General features: G+C 39.2%; 1 protein-coding gene across 2 annotated transcripts in view; it reads right to left on the minus strand.

Moving 5' to 3' along the window:
• Positions 1-3,131: 3,131 nt before the first annotated feature.
• The window catches only part of Scfd1 (sec1 family domain containing 1), a 76,035-nt gene continuing 54,425 nt past the window's right edge, over positions 3,132-24,741 (minus strand). For both annotated transcript variants that reach the window (XM_055608572.1, XM_055608573.1), the window contains 8 exons: positions 22,540-22,602; positions 20,836-20,911; positions 17,021-17,074; positions 13,158-13,210; positions 11,164-11,197; positions 10,251-10,316; positions 8,879-8,947; positions 3,132-3,328 (listed from right to left, as the gene is read on the minus strand). In XM_055608572.1, the coding sequence (XP_055464547.1) occupies positions 3,305-3,328; positions 8,879-8,947; positions 10,251-10,316; positions 11,164-11,197; positions 13,158-13,210; positions 17,021-17,074; positions 20,836-20,911; positions 22,540-22,602 (439 nt within the window). In that variant the 3' untranslated portion in view covers positions 3,132-3,304. The remainder of the gene's footprint in view (positions 3,329-8,878; positions 8,948-10,250; positions 10,317-11,163; positions 11,198-13,157; positions 13,211-17,020; positions 17,075-20,835; positions 20,912-22,539; positions 22,603-24,741) is intronic.

The raw sequence follows: 24,741 nt of genomic DNA on the forward strand, positions 1-24,741 counted from the left end.
AGCTGGAGAGATGGCTCAGTGGTTAAGAGCACTGTCTGCTTTTCCAGAGGTCCTGAATTCAATTCCTAGCAACCACATGATGGCTCACAATCATCTGTACTGGCATCCGATGCTGTTCTGACATGCAGGTATACATGCAGATTGAACACTCAAATAGAATAATCTTACAAATAAAATAAAAATTTTGTATCCAGCCACTTTGCTAGAGGTGTTTATCAGCTGTAGTTCTCTGGTAGAATTTTGGAGGTTGGGGGCTGGAGAGATGGCTAAGAGGTTAAGAGCACTGGCTGCTCTTCTAGAGGTCCTGAGTTCAATTCTCAGTAACCACATGGTGGCTCACAACCATCTATAATGAGATCTGGTGCCCTCTTCTGGCCTGCAGGCACACATGCAGGCAGGACACTGTATACATAACGAATCTTAAAAAAAATATGAAATTTGGGGGTCACACACATATATTATCATACATCTGTGAATAGGGATTCTTTGACTACATCCTTTCCAACTTGTATCCCCTTGATCTCCTTTCATTGTCTTATTGCTTTAGCTGGAACTTCAAGTACTATATTGAAGAGATATGGAGAGGGCAGCATTGTCTTATGCCTGATTTTAGTGGAATTGCTTTGTGTTTCGCTCCATTTAATTTGATGTTGGCTATCAGTTTGATGTATATTGCCACTATTATGTTTACACCATTAGGTATGGTCCTTGTATCCCTGATTTTTCCAAAACTGTTATTATGAAGGGGTATTGGATTTTGTCAAAGGCTTCTTCTGAATCTAACAAGATGATCATGTGATTTTTTTTTTCAGTGTTTATATGGTGGATTACATTGATGATTTCTGTATGTTGAACAATCCCTGCATCCCTGGGATAATGCCTACTTGATTATGGTGAATGATATATTTGATGTGTCCTTGGATTTGGTTTGTATTTTATTGAGTATTTATTTTTACATCACTGTTCATAAGGGAGATCGGTGTGAAATATTCTTTTTTTTTAAGTCTTTGTGTGATTCTGGTATCAGGGTGACTGTGGCTTCATAGAATGAGTTTGGTAATGTTCCTTTTGTTTCTATTTTGTGTTTGGGGAGTTATTAGCTTTTTTGAAACTCTGCTAGAATTCTGTGCTAAAACCATCTGGCCCTGGGCTTTTTGTTGTTGTTGGGAGATTTTGGAAGACTGCTATTTCCTTAGGGAGTATAGGACTGCTTAAGCGGTTTACCTCATCTTAACTTTGGTAAGTAAAATCTATCAAGAAAACTGTCCATTTCCCTTAGCTTTTTCCAATTTTGTGGACTTCTGAAGTAAGACCTAATGATTCTTTGGATTTCCTTAGGATCTGCTGTTGTATCTATCTTTTCATTTCTGATTTTAATTTGGATATTCTCTGCCTTTTAGTTAGTTTGGCTAGGGGTTTGTCTATCTTGTTGATTTTTCTCAAAGAACCAGCTCTTGGTTTCATTGATTCTTTGTATTGATCTCAGCCCCAAATTTGATTATTTCCTGCTGTCTACTCCTCTTGGGTGTTCTTTTTGTTCCAGAACTTTTAGGTGTGCCTTTAAATTGCTAGTTTGAGAACTCTCCAGTTTCTTTACGAAGGCACTTAGTACTTTAACTTTCCTCTTCGTACTGCTTTGTGTCCCACAAGTTTTGGTATGTTGTGCCTTCATTTTCACTGAATTCTAGAAAGTCTATAACTTATTTTTTCCCTGACCCAGTGGTCATTGAGTAGAGAGCTCTTCAGTGTCTATGAGGTTGTAGGCTTTCTGTTGTTTCTGAGTTCCAGCTTTAATCCATGGTGGTCTGATAGGATATAAGGGGTTCAGTTTTCTTGTATCTGTTTAGGCTTCCTTTGTATATGGTCAGTTTTGGAGAAGGTTCCATGAGGTGCTGAGAAGAATGTATATGCTCCTGAGGTCTGGCTGGTCTCCTCAGGGAAGATGGACTGGAGCTGGGACCATTTCCCTGGATCCCTGGAGTTAGGTGGCCAGAGGCTGGAAGTGTGTGACCCTGGAATCGGCAGCTTTTCTTAGTCAACAGAGGCTGGAACTAAGTGTCCTGAAACCTGGTGCTTTCCCCAGAATGGCGGGAACAGCCAGGTGACCAGAGGCTAAAACCCCTTGTTCCCAGCACCTGTGGCCTCTCCTGTATTCACCCGGGAAACACAAGATGCTAGTGTTTTGGAATCCTCAGAATGGCCTCTTGCTCCATTTGCAGTTACCATGGTCCTGACACTCAAATTGTGCATGTTCAGTGCCACCATCTTGGATCCTATTTTCTGCTTTTTAACCGTGTTTTTGGACTATAAAGACGACTTAAGCACTTTACTTATAACAGTGCACTTCAGTGTTACATGTTCTGCAGCCATTCATTTCCAAGTTTTCTCCTAATGGCCTGAAAGTTATGCCTCTACTTTCCAACACAGTCAGTTATTGGTTCCTAATGTAGGTAGTGATGTGAAAAGGCTAAGAATGATTTCATTTATCACAATGGCTTCATGGCAAGATCACCATTTTAAAATATCCTGTAGGTGCATCAGTAATGAAATGCAGAAAGTCTATTAGTACATCTTTCATGTTTTATCCCTGTTCTGCACATATTTATGCTGTGTCTTTAACTCCTGAGACAGGTGTTTTCATCACATCTCACAAACATCTTACTCCAGACTGTAGCTACGGTATTGTCAAACCTCAGTGTCCTGCTCCCTAGTGTCTGATTTCAAGTGCACAGTAGTGAATGAGTAACTACTGCTCTCTGCTGATGCTGCAGTTTTATTTGCTTTCAGAACAATCAGAAATGTGTGTTTTGTGTTTGTTCATTGGAAATCATATGTTGCCCTATCAACATTCTATATACATTCTGATAATGTATATAAGTGTACCAGAGGCAAAAGACATAATAAAGTGGTTTTAAAATCTCCACCTAAAAATCCAGAAGCAATGTGGGAAATCACTGGAGAAGAGTGTTATGATAAAAATATATGTGGGGATTCCTCAAGTAACATTAGTGTGTGTGACATCAACTTTCACCATCTTCAACTGATACCTGTAGGCTATTTTAGTACCTTTTACATAGGGCTTTCCTTGTTTCCAATGTATGTTTTCATTTTTAAAACAAGAATAAGCTAAGTTATTTCTGAAATGGTTTATTATTTTAATTAGTATACAGTTTATGAAGTATAGAATTTCTTTAAAAATTAGTGATTCTGACAGGTTGCACTGTTAGGGCACTGCTATGGAGTAAAACACATCTGGCTCTTTTTACATCTGTCCAAACTGCTCATCCATTATTGTTCTTCTGTGTTATTTTTGTCCAAGTTGTGACAGCTAAAATGAAAGAAAAAATTATACATATAATTTTTCACTTTTGGATCACAAAAACTTAGGTTATGCTTTTTAAATGTAACACTATCATGGCAGGTAAATGTAAAAGTTAAGCAAGCCCTGGGCAAAAGTAATTGGTATTAAACTCAGTATGAAACTATAAAGAGTGTAAATAACTTAAGTTTGCCTAAACTCTTATATTCCTGTAAGATTATTAAAGGCATAAAAAGCCACTTTCAGTTTGGGAAGGCTAAAGAAGCAACTCCCTAAAGGCAGCAGTGTTTAGCCTTTAGCAAGACCTCAGAAAGCAACTCCCCAGAGGCAGTGGAGAACAACTTAAGGCAAGAAGGTTCTAGAGGTGACTCACGCCTAGGAGGGAAACATTAGATGACTCCCTGGTTTTTGTAGCTCTTGGCCCAAAGGCAGCCCATAGCTGGTGTTACACAAGACAGACAGACCTGTGACAGTAATCCTGCAATTGATTATCTTGCCGAAGAATTAAAGCAAAGTTTAGGGCAGCAAGTGAGGGAGAAACCTGAGAAAGAAGTATGTGGCAGATTCTGTGTACACTTTTTCTGAATCTACCATAAAATTTCTACCACCAACTTCTCCTGGATGGGAGAGGGTGAGATTTGAGCTACTACTGAAGAAACAACTTATGGGGGGGAAATCTCACTGAGCCCTGAAATCATAAGCACACAAGTAACATTACACAGACTAAGCCATTTGTATTCGGAAAGAATGAGAATGAATATGTATGTATGAGGCAATAATTAAAGAGGCAAGAGACCATGGGAGGGGTTAAAGAGAGGAAAGGGAAAAAGAAAGGAGAAAATGATGTAATATTTTAATTAAAAATTAAATTAACTTGGAAAGGGGCAGGGAGGAGATGAGGGAGGGTGGGATTGGGAGGGAAAGAGGAAGGGGGCACTGGCTGGGATACAAAGTAAATAACCTGTGATTAATATAAAGAATAACAATTATTATAAAAAATTAAATTAAAAACCATTTAAAGTTTGAGTCCAACTAAATAACTGCTTAGTGAATTCCTAAGTCAGTACTCTTCAGAGAAGTGGCATTCATTCATTAAACCACCAAAACACAGGTGCTGAAGAGCTGGCTCAGAAGTTAAGAGCACTGGCTGCTCTTCCAGGGGTCTTGAGTTCAATTCCCAGCAACCACACGGTGGCTCATAAGAGATCTAGTGCAGATGTACTTGCAGACAGGACATTGAATACATAATAAATAAATCTTTAAAAACAAAAACAAACAAAAACCCACTAGGCGGAGGGTTAGTGAGGAAGACACTCAGGCTGACCTCTGGCCTCAAAGGCACATATACCCCAAAGTAACAGCAGCTTGCAGGGCCCCGGATGTGAAGGCTCAGCAGAGGAGGCTGCACTTGCATCAGCCGTCACACAAGCCGTGTGCGCCACACTTCTCTGACGGGCAGCGGCGCGGTCTGTGCACAGCAGCATCACTAGGAGGAGAGATTCTCTAGCACTGCTATGATTCTACAACCAGACTTGGAAACAGAGTTTCAGGAGAAGGGGGAAAGAAACTGGGCACATAAATATTTGAAGCCATCGCAGTTGAAAATTCCCTAAACCTGGTGCATTTGGAAACTTCGGTTTTCTACAAGCAAAGTAATTACTCAAGGCTGGGACTATAGCCCTGTGGTTATATGAGCTTCTCCTACCACCATCAACCGCCCCTCCCCTACACCCGCCCCAAACCCAACACCTGCCTAAACAAAACAAATCCAAGACATGATACATATACATTTATCATAATCTAAAAAAAACAAAAACAAAAACAAAAAACAAAAAACAAAAAAAAAAAAAAAAAAAAAAACACCCTTGAGAGCACCCAGAGAGTACTTAAATGCCTGCTGGCTTCCTCTCAGAAAGACTGGAGGCTACAGGCAGCAAGGTACCCTTATGGCTCTGACAGGGCTATCCAGGGGTACAGAACAAAGAGAGCCTAAGAAAAAAGTAAAACAGAAAGCAAGGGAACTATGGTAAATGCTGAAACATGTTTTTGCTCATCAGACAAAGTTTGGAAGTACAGATGAATGTATGGAAAAAAATCAAGTATCTGTAAAAAGATATTTCCCCCTGATTGCTGTGAGCATCTGAAACAAAATTGTGAATTTCCCACTGTCTTGTGAGGCCACTGGTGCAGAGGCAAAATATACAATCACAGCACATGGACAGAATTAGTCAGATCTGCACAGTTTCTGTATTTAATGTAAACAACAGTATTAACTCTAGTGTATAAATATATACATATTGTGATTGCTAGAGCAACTGCTGAAGTTTACAGATAATTCAAATGAAGGCAGAACAAAAGAACCCAAGCAGAAGACAAGTAGCAAAACCGTAGACACAAAGCTAATTACGTCCGTAATTATGTTGGGTTAACAAAGACTTCAATTAAAAGGCAAGGATTCCCAAGACTGATTAATTTTTTTAAAAAAATCTAACTATATATTGCTTAAAAATCCAATAAATTCTGATGTCCGTCTCGTTTGCCTTTCTGAATGAAGATTGATCATCTTACCCAGGGGGCCTCCTTCTTGATTAGCTTCCTTAAGTGTATAGATTTTAGTATGATTATCCTATATTATATGTCTAATATCCACTTGTAAGTGAGTATATACCATGTGTGTCTTTCTGCTTCTGGGATACACACTCAGGATGATGTTTTCTAGTTCCCACCATTTGCCTGCAAATTTCATGATTTCTTTGTTTTTAATTGCTGAATAATATTCCATTGTGTAAATGTACCACAATTTCTGTATCCATTCCTCAAATGAGGGAACAGAACAGGAGCTTATCACTGAGGGCCTCTGAAAGACTCTGCCCAGCAGGGTATCAAAACATATGCTGAGATTCATAGACAAACTTTGGGCAGAGTGCAGGGAATCTTATGAAAGAAGGGGGAGATAGAAAGACCTGGAGGGAACTGGAGCTCCACAAGGGAGCAACTGAACCAAAAAAATCTGGGCACAGGGGTCTTTTCTGAGACTGATACTCCAACCAAGGATCATGCATCGAGATAACCTAGAAGCCCTGCACAGATGTAGCCCATGGAAGCTCAGTGTCAGAGGGTTCCCCAATAATAGGAACAGAGACTGTCTCTGACATGAACTCTATGGCTGGCTAGCTCTTTGATCACCTCCACCTGAGGGGGAAGCAGCCTTACCAGTCCACAGAGGAAGACAATGCAGCCACTCCTGATGAGACCTGATAGGCTAGGGTCAGAGGAGGACCTCCCCTATCATTGAGCTGGGAGAGGGGCGTAGGAGAAGAAGAGGGAGGGAGGGTGGGATTTGGAGGGGATGAGGGATGAGGCTACAGCTGGGATACAAAGTAAATAAGCTCTAATAAAAATAAAGTAAAATTTAAAAAATCCAATAAATTAAAAATAAATAAGTGGAAGAAGTTGTAACACTCAGGCAGAAAGCAGAAGAGATCAGCTAAAGTAGACTTAAGACAAAGAACACTTCTAGGATGGTGCATGGGAGTTGTACAGAGCTAGACGTCTGGAAGACTGTATTATGATTATGAATCCTAAGTGTGTGTATACCTAATATCTCTATCATACAGTGTGCTAGGGATGTGCTCAGTGTGTGCAGTGCTTGCCTAACACGCACAAGGATTTGATCTCAGTACCACCAAAACTGAACAAGCACCTCTATTCCCAGCTCTTGAGAGGTGGAAGGTCATCCTTGGCTATATACCTAGTTAAAGGCTAGCCTGAGCTAAAAAAGATCCTGTCTTAAAAGCAGAAACAAAGCAAAGCAAAACCCAATGTAGCAACTCATAGAACTAAAAGAAGAAAAAAAGTTTAGTAAGTATAATCAGAATTTCTTTTTTAAAAGACAGAATCTTACTTCACAGCTCAAGCTCATTTGTAAGTTGTGTCCATCTGCTCTGAAGGGCTGGTGTTATAAGGATGAGCTATCATATTAGGCTCCTAGGCAGCAATCTAAATACCTCTCATCACATGATAGAGGACACCTACACCCACTGAAGGGAAAAGCTGAACCATACAGAATCTGAGTAGTGTTACACTGACTAAAGCTGATAACCTACACTTCCGGGGTAAGATCACTCTTTTTTAAAGTAAACATGGAAAACTTAGCATCACAGACCATATGTTGGACCATAAAATAAATTCTAATACATTTAAAACAGGTAAATATGTTCTATGACTATAATTAGTTATAGAAACATCAGAAAATTAAAAAAAAAACAGACCTACAATATTTGGGCTACAGAATAAATCACAATGTAAATTACAAATATTTCAAACTTCATGAAAGTACAGCAAATTTTTTGAACAAAGCTAACACAGGTCCAGGCATTTAAACTTAATAGTTTAAATCTTGAGTTTTAGATTAGAATCAAACTTATATTTCCAGTTTAAGAAGGCTAGGAAAAGAACAAAGTAAAGGGGACTCAACAAACACTATAGAGTAAAAACCAAATGAGAGAAGAAAAATAATTGAGAAAAGTAACATTGAAACATCAGTTCATTGAAAAGATAACTAAACTGAGCCCCCTTGGCTAGTCTAAACTGCAAAGTCTCTTCATTTGTTCTGTATGTTTGAAAATTTTCCACTAAGGTAAAAAATGTGAAAACAACAAGGGTTGGGATGTTGTCAGACATGATCGAGGTACATGCACACATGTATGAAATTCTCTGAGAATTTCTAATAAAAAAATACACCTTGGTTTGTTACTTGTGACTCATCTTTGAGATGCCACACCCACATTCTCAGGGGTGCCTTATTCTCTTCTGAACACCTTTCCTTTGCCTAACCCCCTGCTTCAGCCTGCTATAAAATGTCTTTAAGAAAATCTTCACCTTCTGCCACATAAACTCATTAGTCTTTAAATTCTTCTCAGCATCGCAACCATGAATCATGTCTTGGCCTGAGTTGGTTCCTAAAATCGTAGGGCAATTTCAGGGGCTGGAGGGTGAAAGTGGTAAGCTATACCTCCTTTACCTCTACCCCCAAATGTTGGCATTTAGACATTCCTGAGCGGCTACTGGGTGTATAAACAGAGAAGGTAGGATCAATTACTGAGAACGTTAGTAGGAATGGTGCGTCAAGGACTGTATGGAGACAGCACACTCAGCTATGACTGCCATTAACTTTCAGGTTCACATAATTACAGCAACTAAGCATAGCTTACTGATCAACAAAGGAATTCTGAGCCCCAAAAAGGACATGCCTGGCAATGCCAGAAATGTGGACAGCATATAGGAAATGCTGAATTCATTTGGGCTCACTTAGATACTTCAATTTTAAATAATTACTTTTTCAAAAGAATTTTAGATTGGATTTAGTTGGGATTGTTAACCTTATTAAAATGTTACCTGCCAGAATTGTCTTTATATTCATGGTGAAACTTATAGCTAACTGAGGTTATGTTTTAGTTGATTTAAATTCAACTGAATAAGTGATAGCCTTCAAAGGGGAGAGACTCAACAGCAACTTGGGTGATGCTAAGAGAAACAAACTATAAAGGCATACTTTACCTGTTTTATGAACTGTGTAGCATTAAAAAGCTCACTGCAGCCATATAAAATATGCTTGCTTTGCTTTGCCTGTGAATAGCAGACAGAGAATGCAGATGTAAGTGTGTCATAAGAAAGAGTATAAACGGTCCCCAGAAAAGGTATGAGCCTGCTGGGCATTCTAGGAAGAGGGATTATTCTTAAAAGTCTTTTGCCGGTTGGTGGTGTTAGATTTAAAAATGTGTGTTATGTGTACATCCTAAACTGCACAAATAAACAGGAATAAGGTGGTGAAGTGAGCACAAGAATGCTTTTTCTTCCTTCTCCCCAGCATGGCTAAGCTTTCTACATGATGCAGCACGTGTCTTCAAATCTTTTACAACATCTATATAATAGAAAAACAATAAATAGCAAAATACTCATCATTTGTGTTGTCTAATGAATCAGGGGTAATTTAAAGAAACCCATCTTACCAAGTATTCCAGTGCAAACCTGTTCTTAAGCCTGCACATGTGCACGCGTGCAGAATATAGCCCTTCCTTATGCACAACGGGAAGCTCCCGACACAGGGTCATACAAATATGTTAGTGTGCATGACAGAAGACAAGCAGTCATGTGTGATTCCTGGGAGCTATGGGTTCCCCTGTTACAGTTTCTATTAATGCTTTATGTATATGAGGACATAGGACCAACCATACACCAACAACTGAGCAATTATAAAATGCTATTTTATTATGTAACAACAGCTAATCCTCCAGCGATTACATACATTCTACTTTATTTTGGTTGTCAAATTAGGCTCACTGCTTCATGCATTTTTAAGTTTTCTGTCATTCACGGCTTGGAGTAGGATTCTACTTCTAATTTGCTACCTTAAATGCTTTTTAGAAGTATGTTGCTGATATAAGTTGATAAGATGAAAAGCATGTATAATTCAGGTAAATGAATTCTATAAATCATCTCAAGGCAGACAAATCTTGTAGGAGGAATTTGAGGCCTCTAAATATTTAAGAGTGTATCAAGAGAGCACCTAAATACTTAATATCAAAATGATATTATTTTTTCTAGTTCAGTACAATTTTAGTAGACAAGAAAACAAGCAAATTGGTAATTTTCTCTGTATACAGCATTTTACTATTTTATAGCAGATGCAATTTTGCCATGGGGCCTCAAATGGCCCCGAACCCCTGGGCTCTAGTCATCCTCTTGCCTCAGCCTCCCAAGCAGCTGGGACTCCAAGCATGTGCCACTGTGTCTTGCTCACAAGTAGAACTTTAAAAAAATCCCTCTTGGAAAGTAGTCATGCAGAGGTGGAAGGCGCAGGACAACGCTAACACTTTTATGACATGAAACTGACATGACTAAGTGACAGAATGAGATGGCTCAACAGTACCTTTATGTAGTCAACAAGATTCTGATATTCAATATAGTTGCCTCCTCCTACCACAAAGACAATGGCCTAAAAATGCAAATGGAGGAAAAGGGTAAAAACAGTTAAGAGCATGTTAATTTTCAAGCAACATGGCTTTTAGTGTGGAATCTGTTCTTAAACCGAGGTAAGACTACTAGAGGCTGCACCCTAAGCCCCTTTGCTATTTCAAAGTCTAACTGCATTATTCAATTAAGTAATAGAAAATAAGAGCAAAGAGCTTTCTCTAACAGTTAGTTTTGAACTTTTATTATTTGCTGTACAGAGAGACACTGGAAAACCTGATGTGCAACTTCATCACGCCACTCACAACAAGAAGCGTCTTTACTCAAATGAGCATCAGTGTAGAAATTCCACATGTAAAATTCTCAAGTCAATCCAAAAGACTCCTTTTTCTGCTATTTTGTCACGCTAAGGGGAGCAGCAGCTGTCTCTGACATGAACTTCGTGGCAGGCTCTCTGATCACCTCCCCTTTGGGGGTGCAGCCTTGCCAGTCCACAGAGGAAGACAAAGCAGCCAGTCCTGATGAGACCTGATAGGCTAGGGTCAGAGGGAAGGGGAGGAGGACCTCCCCTATCAGTGGACTAGGAGAGGGTTATGGGAGGAGAAGCGGGAGGGAGGGTGAGATTGGGAGGAGATGAGGGAGGGGGTCACAGCCAGGATACAATTTGAAAAAATTGTAATGAATGATAATAAAAACATTAAAAAAAGAAAGCAAACCAGAGCAATGCAGTTGCTGAAGACTTTAAGGCCTTATCTCAGGTGTGCAGAGTTGACTTTACCTGAGTGATCATTCACTGATCATAAGCTATGCTCTCCTCAGGACTACTGTTACGTTATCTTTCTAGGAGCGGAGAAGTTTTATGTGAAACTTACCTCGTGGAATGGACTTTTGTTCCTAGGAACTGAGCTGCAATAAAGAGAAAGTGCACTGAAAATCTCATCCTTGGCTTCTTTTATGGATAGGATGGGAATGGGGTGCACATTCCTGTGCACCTGTGAGCAGCATTAAGAAGGTACTCCAGGTCCACCTTCTTGGGAAGCAGGGGGCTCTTCAGTTTTGTAGAGGAAGGAGCTAGAAGGTAGACATCTCAATGTCTAAAAGGGAATGGGACAACCCACTAACAACCTTGAAATAAATTGTAGAAGGCTGATCAATAGCCTCTAAGCAAAGGAAAGGAAGTTGGGGCAAGTGAAGCAATAAAGCAAGTTATAAGTTAAGTTTTCTCCACACTCAAACACTAACACAGCTTGCGGTCATCTTTTGCAGAAAATCTGAGTGAACCTTTGTGTCTACCTCAGTCTGGGCAGCGAAAGTGCGAGGAGAGATCTGCATTCTGCTTTAGCTTCTTATTTATCACACATCATATATTTTAAAAATACTTCACTGGCCTCTGAGAAATCTTTGCTAAACACACCTTTCCTTGTTTTTACAGGTCAGATTTATATTTGAGTATTACATAACCCAGGAATGCACAGTGCGGTAAGGAGAACTTCAGTTTCCTCAAATGTGGATTGTTTAGTGGGTGAGTAGACCTCTACCATCTTTTCTCACTTCTATGGCCTGTTTAAAGGTTCTATACTCTACAGAAAGAGATAGATGTCCCCTGATCAAAATGTCTCAATAGTGTTAATTCTAGAGGTTTAAGTTCTTCGGAGATAGAGAGAGGACAGTGAGAACTGAGATTTAAATAGCACAGTATCATGACTTATTAATGACCATGGTTTGGGACACGATAGCATAGGAAAAGGCTGCTGAATCAATGCTCTGAGCCTGTTAGTCTTAGCGATAACATTCCTTCTCATTATCACACATGATAATGAGTGCTTCATTTAGGGTTAAACATCCTCAGCTTCCATGGCCACTGCTTAAGTATGTGTAGTCAAGAATTACTAGTACAGACAAGAGTTACACATCCTCTTTTGAGGCAAATGATCCTGGGTTTTGGTATATGTACAAACATCTCATCACTCGAAAACCCTGTCCCACTCGGGGTCAGTACTCATTGTCCTGTTCTATCATTTGCTGTCAAACTCTCTCCTGGCAGTGACAGCTACTATTAGGATTTCTTATGTAACAGCATTCTGTGAAAGGAAAGAGAGAGAAGGAAGGAAGGAAGGAAGGAAGGAAGGAAGGAAGGAAGGAAGGAAGGAAGGAAGGGAGAATAACACTTGATATTACCAAACAATTTAATAATCTAGCAGCTCGATTATTTGCCCAGGCACCCATGACAATGTGAATGTAAGGAGAAGGGCAACAAAAAGGGTTCAACATCAGGTACAAGCAAGAGTTTTACTGCTAGGGGCATCCAGTTACTTCTTTCTAGATCGGCCTATTCGGCATCTGTATTTCAGATTGTTTTTCATACTACCATGAATTATCTATTGAAATGTTTACATAACCAATGTAAATTACCATAGTGTCCCTTTCATAAAACGCAGAAATTATACAGTGGACGGTTTCACTAATACAAAATGCTTTTATAGACATGGTTGTCAGTGACATGGATTGCCAGACGTAACAAAGTGCCACCACACCTTAAACCACTGCTTCCATCACGGAGCTATTTTCTCTTCATTTAGTCCAATTAAAAACACTTTTCTTCCACTTTATGATAACACCAGTTCATAAATAGTAAGCAGCTACATTTTTTCTGTGTGCATACTAAAGAAAAATAACAAGATAGTAATCATAATTACCAGTGATTATCTGTGATTATCTCTGAAAGAGATTAAAATACATACTGTTTTTGACTGGTCTCCCATGGTTAGAATTCTAGTAAAAAGCAGGCTGTCTTATAATACAACATTATTTCCATTCTCAGAGGGAAAACCCACAACAACCACCACCCAAGATAAAAGCTCCTTACCTGTCATTGCTCCGCAGCATTTTGGGATCAAAATATCTATAATCATCAGTTTCCTATTAAAAACAAAAATAAAACACATTACCAAGACTATCAATTTCTGTTTAGAAGGTCATAGTTCAGCACAGTACTTGACTGTAACAAATCTTCCATTTTCACAGAATGCGTACAACTGACTCTAATCCTTAATGAGATGTTACTATGTGTTAATAAGGTATATTTGCAGTGCTTTCCAGGAAACCATGCCCTACTCCTCAGTTCTGCTGGCAGCTCCTATTATTATCTCAGTTTTAGATGGGCAACCTGAGATAACAGGAGACGATGTGACTTTTCTAAGGCCACGTACTTAGCAACAGGAACAGCAACTGTAGGACATGAGCCCACCTAGGCATGTAGTGCTAATGTCCAGGGGCTTTGTTTAGGGCTTTGTCTTTCTGTGTCCCTGATTTCACTCAATATACAGAACACACAATACATACGAGGATCAGTCTTCTACATCAAGGTTGGAAACCAGACATATACAGTTGCATGCTGTGTTAAGTCTGGAGCATGGAGGAGGAGTGGCAGCAACTAGTCTGAGGCAGGAGGTGGGAGGAGCAGGACTAGATTTCAATTCTGCTGCTTGAAGCAGCCACATGTCTCCTGGTCATCTTTCTTCCTGTGTTAAATGATCTGCAATGGTTTTCACTCTATAATTGTGTTAGTTTGTGAAGCGCGCACAATTCCTATACTAACCAACACAACATAATAGCAGAAGAGCTGGCCTCAGAAAATCCCCAAATTGCTATTTATCATCCATATAACCCCTAGCAAGTTAATTAACCTCATCTGTATCACTTTCCTTAACTATAAAATAAGAATAATAAAAATAGAACTTTTCTTGGATGGTTTAACTGAGGATTAATTTATAAAGTAAGAATTTGCTGAGTGGTTCCTGCCACATAGGTACACAATCAATGCACCTGTATTTTAGTTATCGGTCTAACTAACTTGATACCAAAATATCAAGACAAAGACCAATAACAATGGGTTCTTAACCCTCAATGGAGAGGTCACCTGCATTTTTACATTCATTTGTATTCTGACCTTTACTATGCTTGGGCCATCTTTCAGATGCATAGTGCCCAAAATAAAGCATTTTCTAAGACAACTGGTCATAAATTCATAGGAGTCAGTAACAAACTCAATTATAACTGCTTATATATTACTTCCATCTATACAGATACTTAAATATAAGAATCTTAAGTTTATCACAGCATATAATTTCCCTGTAACTTTCGTAACAGCAAGTACACATTCTCTACTGTTTTAGCTTCTACATGTGTAAATTTAAAATTTGTTTTTGCTAATTTTCATGACCATGTTTTAACAATTACTAAAGAGTCACATTGGTCTAAATAGTTTTCATTTTTTTTTCAAGTCTGAAATCCTCAGCCTCATTGCCAAGTCTACAGCACTTCAGATGAATTTAAAGTAAGAGTTCTGATGAGGGAGATTCAAGATGCCATTCTGCACCAACTCATGTGATACCCACTTCCTTGGCTGCTGAAACTTTATATATATATAAGCTATATATATATATGAATTTATTTATTTTTTTATAAATTACAGTTTATTCACTTTGTATCCCAGCTGTAGCCCCTCCCCTACCCCTCTCAATCCCACCCTTCCTCCCTCATCTCCTCCCATTCCCTTCTCCAAGTCCACTAATAGGGGAGGTCCTCCTCTCCCCCCATCTGACCCTAGCCTATCAAATCTCATCAGGACTGGCTTCATTGTCTTCCTCTGCGGCCTGGCAAGGCTGCTCCCCTATTAGGGGGAGGTGATCAAAGAGCCAGCCACTGAGTTTATGTCAGAGACAGTCCCTGTTCCCATTACTATGAAACCCACTATGACATTGAGCTGCCAGGGTCCATATCTGTGCAGGGGTTCTAGGTTATCTCCATGCATGGTCCTTGGTTGAAGTATCAGTCTCAGAAAGATCCCTGTGCCCAGATTTTTTTTGTTCTGTTGCTCTCCTTATGGAGCTCCTGTCTCCTCCAGGTCTTCCTATCTCCCCCTTCTTTCACAAGATTCCCTGCACTCTGCCCAAAGGTCGGCTAAGAGTCTCTTTGATACCTTGCTGGGTACAGCCTTTCAAAGGCCCTCTGTCGTAGGCTCTTGTCCTGTTCCCTGTTTTCTCCCTCTTCTGGTGCCCATCCCATTTGCCTTTCTGAGTGAGGATTGAGCATCTTAGCCAGAGTCCTCCCTCTTGCTTAGCTTCTTTAGGTGAACAAAATTTATTGTGTTTATCCTATATCATATGTCTATTATCCACTTATAAGTGAGTATATACCATGTGTGTCTTTCTGCTTCTGGGATACCTCACTCAGGATGATCTTTTCTAGTTCCCACCATTTGCCTGCAAATTTCATGATTTCCTTGTTTTTCATTGCTGAGGAGTATTCCATTGTGTAAATGTACAATTTCTGTATCCATTCCTCAGTTGAGGGACATCTGGGTTGTTTCCAGGTTCTGGCTATTACAAATAAAGCTGGTATGAATGTGGTTGAGCAAAAATGTCCTTGTTGTGTATTTGAGCATATTTTGGGTATGTGCCTAGGAGTGGTATAGCTGGACCTTAAGGAAGCGCTGTGGTGTTGGTCTAACTGGATGCCTACATGTAGAAAAATGCAAATAGATCCATATTTATCACCCTGCACAAAATTAAAGCGCAAGTGGGTAAAAGACCTCAACATAAAAAACACACACTAAACCTGTTAGAAGAAAAAGTGGGGAAGAGCCTTGAACACATTGGCACAGGAGACAACTTCCTGAACAGAACACCAACAGCACAGGCTCTAAGATCAACAATCAATAAATGGGACCTTATGAAACTGAAACGCTTATGTAAAGCAAAGGACACTGTCATCAGAACGACAAATTACAGACTGGGAAAGGATCTTCACCAATCCTATATCTGACAGAGGGCTAATATCCAGAATATATAAAGAACTCAAGAAGTTAAACACCAACAAATCAAATAATCCAATTAAAAACTGGGGTACAGAGCTAAACAGAGAATTCTCAACAGAGGAATATTGAATGGCAGAGAAACACTTAAAGAAATGCTCAACATCCTTAGTCATCGGGGAAATGCAAATCAAAACGACCCTGAGATTTCACCTTACACCCATCAGAATGGCCAAGATAAAAAACTAAAGTGATAACACATGCTGGAGAGGATGTGGAGAAAGGGGAACCCTCTTCCATTGCTGGTGGGAACGTAAACTTGTACAACCACTCTGGAAATCAATCTGTGGCTTTCTCAGACAATTAGAAATGATGACAGCTTTTAAAGTCACCTCTGTGAATGTCCAAATGATAGTTTGGAAAACTACTTGTCAAGCAACTGCTAACGAAATTTATGTATTATTCATTCAGTCAACATTTTTTTTTAATTTATTTACTTGTTTGGCCCAACGGAATTTATTGCCATGTGAAATACTCAGAAGTTTTATTATGTATTTCTCTCCTAATTTAATTTTCTTAAATTGGTCCATTTCTCCTTACATTACTGATGAACACTGATTCTTTTTCATTTATAGAAACACGTTCCTCAGAATGTATTAAGATTAACATGTAAGATTTAGTATATATTTAATTCAGATGGGAACCAGTGAGATTGGTTGCAGCAGCCAAGAAGAACCCGGTTCTATGTACCACAAATCTGTGCTAATGGCTAAAAACATGTCACTGAGAATAAGGACTCCTTTTTACATACTCTGCAGTAATTAGGAGCACAAATGGGTCAATTTGGATTTATCACCTTTCATATCAGTTGGTTTGATATGTCCAAGAATTTATATAAAGTAAGTTTTACTTACAGGGTTTGACTTCATCTCCATGAGGTTGTCCAGAATTCGAGTAACGGGTAGATTCTGTGAAAGACGTTAGAATTTTGTTCAATACTGGAGGAAACCCTTGCTCACCCTATAAGCATGCTGGCCTTTCAGTAAGTACCCGCTAAGTCTGTGTGCACACTTAGCGTGCCTGATGTCAGCAACCTCAGCACCCAAGTTCCCCATGAGTGCACAGCTCTGTGTGAAAGCTTCTTCCAATCTTCTGACCTCCACATACATGCTGCGCAGTCACGCCAATACTCCAACACATACACAATAATAAGTAAGATAAATTCAAAACAACTTCTGGGGCAAGGGAACACTACAAAGCTGAAGACTTTGTTTCCTTCTTGCTTTACACCCAACTGTCACTCTCCTTTCTGAGTTTTAATGCATAGCCTGAGCTGTACAGTACAGAAAGAATATGGGAAAAAGTATAACAATCAGGAGCCAACTTTTTGCTCTGAAAATCCATAGAAATTTAGGCATTTAAGCTGTATTTTATGATGAATCTTTAAGTACCATACCAGATTCTCAAACTGGTATAATTATATCTTATTCTGCATTTGATAGCTGACATGTCTGCTATGACAACATGTCTGCTAACGATGTGACAACTTGAGAAAACTGTCTTCCTAGGCAAAATTACAAATAATTCCTTCTTACATTTTCCATGGTCTAGCTGGGCGTGGTGGCACATGCCTTTAATCCCAGTGCTGGGGAGGCAGAGGCAGGAAGATCTCTGTGAGGCCAGCCTGGTCTACAGAGAGTGGTCCCAGGACAGTCAGGGTTGTTACACAGAGAAACCCTGCCTCAAAAAACAAACAAAAAACTGAGCAAAAGATTTCCCATGGTCTCTACAAACTGATGAAAAGAATCTACTACCTCTGCTTTATCAGTCAGTGTTTATAAATCGCCATATGACGAAGAGAAACCTTCAGCTATAGAGAATGAGGAAGGAAACATCTTCAAAGACAGAAGTCACAGTGCTTATGAAAACAATGGATATCTGTCACCAACTGACACTCTACCAAGGTGGTGTTTGTGTAAGTAAAAGTTTAATAACTGTAAAGAGCAGTCAGGTGTCTTGGCTCATCCCTGTAATCCCAGCACTCTGTAGGTGAAGCCAGGACTGCCATGAGTTAGTGGCCAGCTCACATTGTGTGAGCCCTGTCTCAATAAGCAAAGGGGGAAAAATTAATTGCACACCGAGTCTCATCATACAAGGTTAAGTCAACTCTGTTTTTGTTTTCCCTCTGTTGCTGGGATAAACACTGATATTATGAAGTGACTTTCCTTTTCAATAACAGTGTATTAATGGCAATAAAAATCAACAAAATAGGGTTATGGGTCCACACCTATCTTTCCACACCCAGTTTTACTAGGGAGCTGCAAACTCATGCAAATCTGCTTTCATCCACTCTCTACAATCCTAAAGTGTTAAAACAAGCCCTTTGCATAGTCATTGTCGGGCAGAACACAAATCTTTCAGTGTATTTGCCAAATGTAACTGGACTTTAGAAGGAAACCTATCAACTCCATACCTCCTCTCCTGCTCACTTTACTGAAGTGTGCTGACATTTAGACTGCACAGTGCAGTACTATGACATCTACGTATACCGCGGAACAGTTATTATTCAGTATTTACAGTTCAACTTTTCTGATGCATGGAATTTTTAATTTTCTTACAAATAACAGTCTTGAACAGAGGTCATACATTGCAATCAGGTTTGTCTCTCTAACCTGTTTAATTGGTGTATTTCTATTGCTTATAACTTATTTACTGCCAATTCATTTTTGAGAGACAATTATTTTGGTGGATAAGCCAAAGACAGTGGAGATTTCTAAATCATGCAACTTCGCACCTCCAGCACCATCACATTCCTGTATCCTCACACAAACCTCTTCACTCTGTGATTATCGCTCAACTGGCTGTGTGAGGCTTGATATTGAGAATGCACAAAACTCATGTTGCCCAGAAAACAAAATACAAAAAACTATTATTAGTGACCTAGAAAACTGAACATCATTAATTCTACTTTTTAAAAATTTACTAGCTAATTTAACTCTTGTCTAATTTATTTATTTATAACTTACAATGTTTATGCTGATAAAAACAACTCAAAACAATCTTTACAGTGCTGATGAAAAGGCTCAAGAAGGAAAAGGTGCTTCATGACCTGAGTTCCACTCTTGGAATATAGAAAAAAGGGGAGAGAACCAGCTCCATATACGCCTCCATAATGAAATTGAAATCCTTTATGGATGCAAGCAGCATAAGCTACAGCATGTTTGTATCCACACAGTCTTCCTTGATGCCTACTACTTCTTGAGTTCCCCTAGGACCTCACAGTGCAAGTGCCCCTAGATAAGCGGGTATCAGGACAGTGCATTGTCACAAAGGGCTTCTATGAGTTTAACCTGGATTTCTAAAACAGACCTTACTTACGAATAATGTGGCAATATTTATTAGGAGTAACTACAAATGTCTACACCCTTTGATTCTTAAGTAAATTCTTAATTCTGGGAATTTACAATGTGGGGTGAAGCAACCCGAGATGAATACCCATCCAGAAGAAAACTAACACTTTCCCACACCGCCCTTGTTAACACTATGGTTCTGGCAGTGGCAGGTGTGTTATATGAATAGGAGTAACCATAGACAAATTCAGTTTTTACTTTTTTTCTTTCTTTCTTTGTTTTTTCAAGGTAAGGTTTCTCTGTATAGCCTTCACAGTTCTGGGCTGGTCTCGAACTCAGATCCCCTGCCTCTGGTCCCCAAGTGCACCACCACCTTTGGGCTCAATTTTTGCTTTTAAAAGTAATTGTCTATGTCAAAACAGATTTCTTAACAGTTTAAAATGTTGTAAGAAGGAAAGTAATTTTAGGTCATAAAATAAATTTTTGTGTTGCCATAATAAAATACTTACTAGCAAACCAATTTAGACTCTCTTATATATTATTTTTAGGTACTGCAGGGCAGTACTGTGAACTAGTTAAAAAAAGCAGACTGAAGGATAGGTGTTGACAATGAAGGATTTCCTTTATTGAGGCAGAAGAGTATTCCCAAGTACTCAGGAAACAATGCCATTATCTGAAAAGAAAGCTTGGAAGGCCTTTTAATCAACAAAGCAAATGAAAATTTCTCACTATTCTTTATTAACAACACTTGTTCATTTGTTATTTATTCCTTCAAATAAAAAATTTGAAAGTTTTTTGAAACTAGAAACCTACTTTATGCAAAGTGCCATGGGATTTGTAAAATATACATAATGATTATACATAAAAATACCAAAAGAAAACAAAAGGAAGCTTTGTGGAGGAAGTTCAGAGAAAGAGAAAATTCTGAAAAGAGGTATCTATACATCTGACAACCAGACTAAAACCTCTTCTAAGCAGCACTGATGCAAACCCTGCACTGGTATTGATGTGGGACTATCTGCATCTTGGTACTGATGTGAAACAGTGCATCTTAGATTTACCAAAGATGTCCCAGTTATAATAATAATAAAAGACAAGAGATAAACACAAAAATGAGAAGACATCAAACACTGAAGAGTTAAGTAAAGCCAGTAAAGTTCAAATAAGCAAATCTTAAAAAAGAGTATAAAGTCATAGAATTCTAAAGTACATACAAAAAAGTAATCTCATTTTCCTACCATGCCAATAAAGACCCCTTGGTTCTAATTTTTCCCTCTTATTTCTTACCTGAACAAATCCAGAAATTTCTCTGCTTGGACAGTGAACTATCAACATTTACATTTCAAAGTTAGCAGAACGTTTCTGACAAGTGGACGCACCTGCTGCTTCAATACCAGGTTCTTCACGCCTTCCATCACAAACTGTGACCCTGTATTCATGACTCGGGATAAGAGACTGGGCAGGGGCAAAAGGTAAAGGAAGAGATGGATTAAATACAGATTGCTGCACAGTCTGCTGCTGACACAACGTTTGCCGATTACACACCACAGGATCTTGACCATGCCACCACCTTCCACCAACAGAAGGGCTGTGAGCATTTCTGCTTCCATGGACATCACTGCTGCATGGACATCACTTAATAAAAGTGATAATCACTAACAACGATATAAAGAGATGCCCTCTATATAAACAACAATTGCGTAGCCTTACCCATAGTTTCTTTCTGACTGCAAAAATAATCAGATGAAAAATAGCAATTCAGACTTTGCTTGTGGAGTTCCATCACATATATCACTATATTGCCTATCGATATTACAGGTCAAGATTGTGCTCTCACAACAGCTGGATCTCATTATGTCATGTGTACCATCTCCCCTCCACACACAGAAAACCTACCATGTAAACATGTTAAGCACCATAAACAGTGAGTGTTGCCTCAGTTGAGAACTTCTAACATGCACAAAGGATGCCAATAATTTTAGGTTTATAGTTCTGCTTCAAAGTCTCATACACCAAACAAAGGACACTTTGCAAGAGGAGAGCCATTATTCACTACATAAGAAAGCTAAGCACTGTTTTTAATTTAGCCAATATTTTCATACAGCACGTTTATTAATATCCTCAAGTATAAAACACGTAAGGAGACTTAGGCTCTATCTGTTTTATATGATGTAAAAGCACAACACTGGGATATTTATTTATAAAATCATAGGAATTATTTTCCTTTCTCTTATGCTGTCCTTTCTCCCCTGAGCAATTAAGAGGGGCAGAATGGAAATGTTTGATGGGCTGTGGGCTCTGAAACCGTTCCTTATGCCAGGCAACTGTGAATGGGGTGGCATGGTTCAGGGCCACCTATATAGCATCCTCTGGAGGGGAGGCCAGCTGGACCCTTGAAACATACTTTCTTTCTAGCTTTCAAAATTAAGTTAGGAAATTAGAAATGTGTAGGATAGAGAAAAGAGTAGCTAGATTTGTCTTGTTCTGCAAATTGGAAACCTCATAGACACTACAGCAGTCTCTAGAACAGCGGTTCTCAACCTTCCTAACTGTGACCCTTTCATACAGTTCCCCATGCTGTGGTGACCCCAAACCATAAAGTTATTTTCGTTGCTACTTCATAACTGCAATCCACTACTGTTATGAATTGTAATGTAAATAGTTGATATACAGGATATCTGACAGGCAGGCGCTGTGAAAGGATCACTTGACCTCCAAAGGGGCCGGCACTCCCCAGTTAAGAACCTGTGGGCTCCCTTGCGACTCTAGAGGGAAGTGTCTTTCCTAGCCCTGAAGACTGGATTTGTTAGGTCTTGAGTAGCTTTAAAAATCTATGTTATATCTATCAGGAGCAATACAAAATAGTTTTAAGCACAGAATTCTAAAGACCAAAGGCTCATAATTTGTGAAAGATATTTCCTTACATTTAAAAAGAATAAGTAAAATTACCCTAGAAAGCCAGAAAAATGGTGACATTCTGTATTAAAATGAAATTATGGAAGGTGTCAGATATTACGTTTTTAAGACATGAACCTTTAAAGTTTGAAGTACAGAGATTCAATCAACATTACTAAAATACTTACCCCATTGGTTTAGTGGTAGTGTTTCCATAGCTGGCAGGAGTTGAGGCCATCTTGGCAAAAGCCCTATGAAATAAGAAGGTTTATATTTACAAGTGGACAGTTATCATCCTGTATCTTGGCATTAAAAAATATACTGGTTAACTTCAAAGAAGCGGACACTTCTTTAAATGATTAATTTTTCTTCCACTAATTACATCACAGCTAGCATCAAAACCTGAGATTCCCTGATCTGCACCAATGCAGGGCTAGGCACAGCTCAGCTGCAGGTCAAGGCAGGAACAAGCGGGACTGGAACTGCAGCCCTGATGGGAGGGCTCTCCTCTTCCCGGATGATGATGAACAAGACCTAGGCGGACACCCATTCACACAGGAGAATGAGCATGAGCCCACTGAGCCCAGCTCACTGCTGTGCACAGCACATCCACCCTTGCTCCCCAACAGACCTTTGCGCAAGCTGTCTTCTGGGGACTTCAGACTCACCACCCTCTAACACAAGAAGAAAAGTCACATTTCCTCGAAGGACTCAGTTCAGGGCCGCTTCCTTTATCATTAGTCTTTTAGGTTGCTACCCAGTGATTTTTTTTCCCTTTGGTTACATTACAAACCATATGGTTTTATGGTAACTGCACATGATCAGATATTTTCAGCTTTTTCTAAAAGTTTAGAATCTCTTTAAACTATGATTACTAGAAATTGGGGGGGGGGTGGAGATAGCACTTTGATGAGTTTTTAAAAATACCTTCATCCCAAGAATATATTTACATTTCTCTCCACAATTTAGGAATACAGACTGTTCCCAGAAAGCTCAGTCCTCTTAGGTAATCAACTGCCAGGATGCTGATGTATGTTCTTCCCATTAAGGATGTGTATATAAAATGCAGCACAGATGACTAAAATGAGTCAGCAGCTTTCTGTAATCCTGGTCTGTGACACACTATTAGCATGCCACAGACATTATGCCAACCATATTATATTCATGACTTTTAGTCACTTCATATAACTAAAGGGGGATGGGCAGATATGCAAAGGATGCTTTATGAGAGTGAAAAAAATCAGTAACAATGTACAAGTTAAAATGCTAAAAATATTTATCTCTGTCCTGACAAAATCTAAAAGTATCAGGAGAGAAATCCCAGAGTAAATGCGAAACTTTGTCTTGTTCACAAATGAGGCTATAAACAAAGTATTATTTACACCAGGGGACTGACCTAATTGCTTTTCCTAGAACTTATTTTTCTACTAGAAACTATAAACAACTAAGGAGTAGATGAAAGTAGCTCTGGACGGCTGAGTATTGTGGCGAAGTCAGCCTAGCTGAGACCCCACAGATGACAGACTACTGTAATAGTGGGATCAGAGAACAAAACACTGCAGTCCTGACAAGTGGGAGATTTATAGCCACATCAACTCACTCTCTAGATAGTGAGATTATGTAGCCCAGGCTGGCCACATACTTGAGATCTGCCTCAGTCTCTTGAGTTCTGGGATTACAGGCTATGCTATGATTACTGGAACAAATAAAATGTTCCTTTTTCTTAAAAAAAAAAAAATTACTGTTTTGTGCTCATGTATGCTATAATGAATATGCAGTGGTCAAAGAACAACTTTGTGGAGCCAGTTCTCCTTTTCTACCTTTACGTGGATTTTGGGAATTGAACTCAATCACCAGGCTCAAATTACAGTGCCTTTACATGCTGAGCCATCTTGCTGGCCCCATTTTTTTTTTTTTTTTTTGAGACAGGGTTTCTCTGTGTAATGGCCATGGCTGTCCTGGAACTCACTTTGTGAACAGGCTGACATCAAACTCACAGAGATCCACCTGCCTCTGCCTCCCAAATGTTGGGATTAAAGGTGTGTGCCACCAGTGCCAGGCAAAATTTACCTTCTATTTATCTTCTTCAATTTCCTAAAATTATCTTTATTAAGCTAACATTTTCCAATTGGGAAGGTAAAAAGTGTTACAAGTTAGATGAAACATATTTTAACTGCATGAAATGTTGTAGGTGTCTTTCTCAGAGTGATCCCAAACACTGATTTGTAACTCCACATGTATTACAACAACAACAATGACACGTTGCCACACAACCAACCATACTGGTCTGTGTGTGCTTTTTCATATTACAAACACGTGGTCAAACACAAGAAAAATGTAAAATGTCACCGGAAGCATGGGTACTAAGAAGCATTCCCCGTCACCCTCTA

Source organism: Psammomys obesus, unplaced genomic scaffold (assembly GCF_907164565.1).
Source record: "Psammomys obesus unplaced genomic scaffold, mPsaObe1.curated_primary_1811, whole genome shotgun sequence".
Taxonomy (NCBI): Eukaryota; Metazoa; Chordata; class Mammalia; order Rodentia; family Muridae; genus Psammomys; species Psammomys obesus.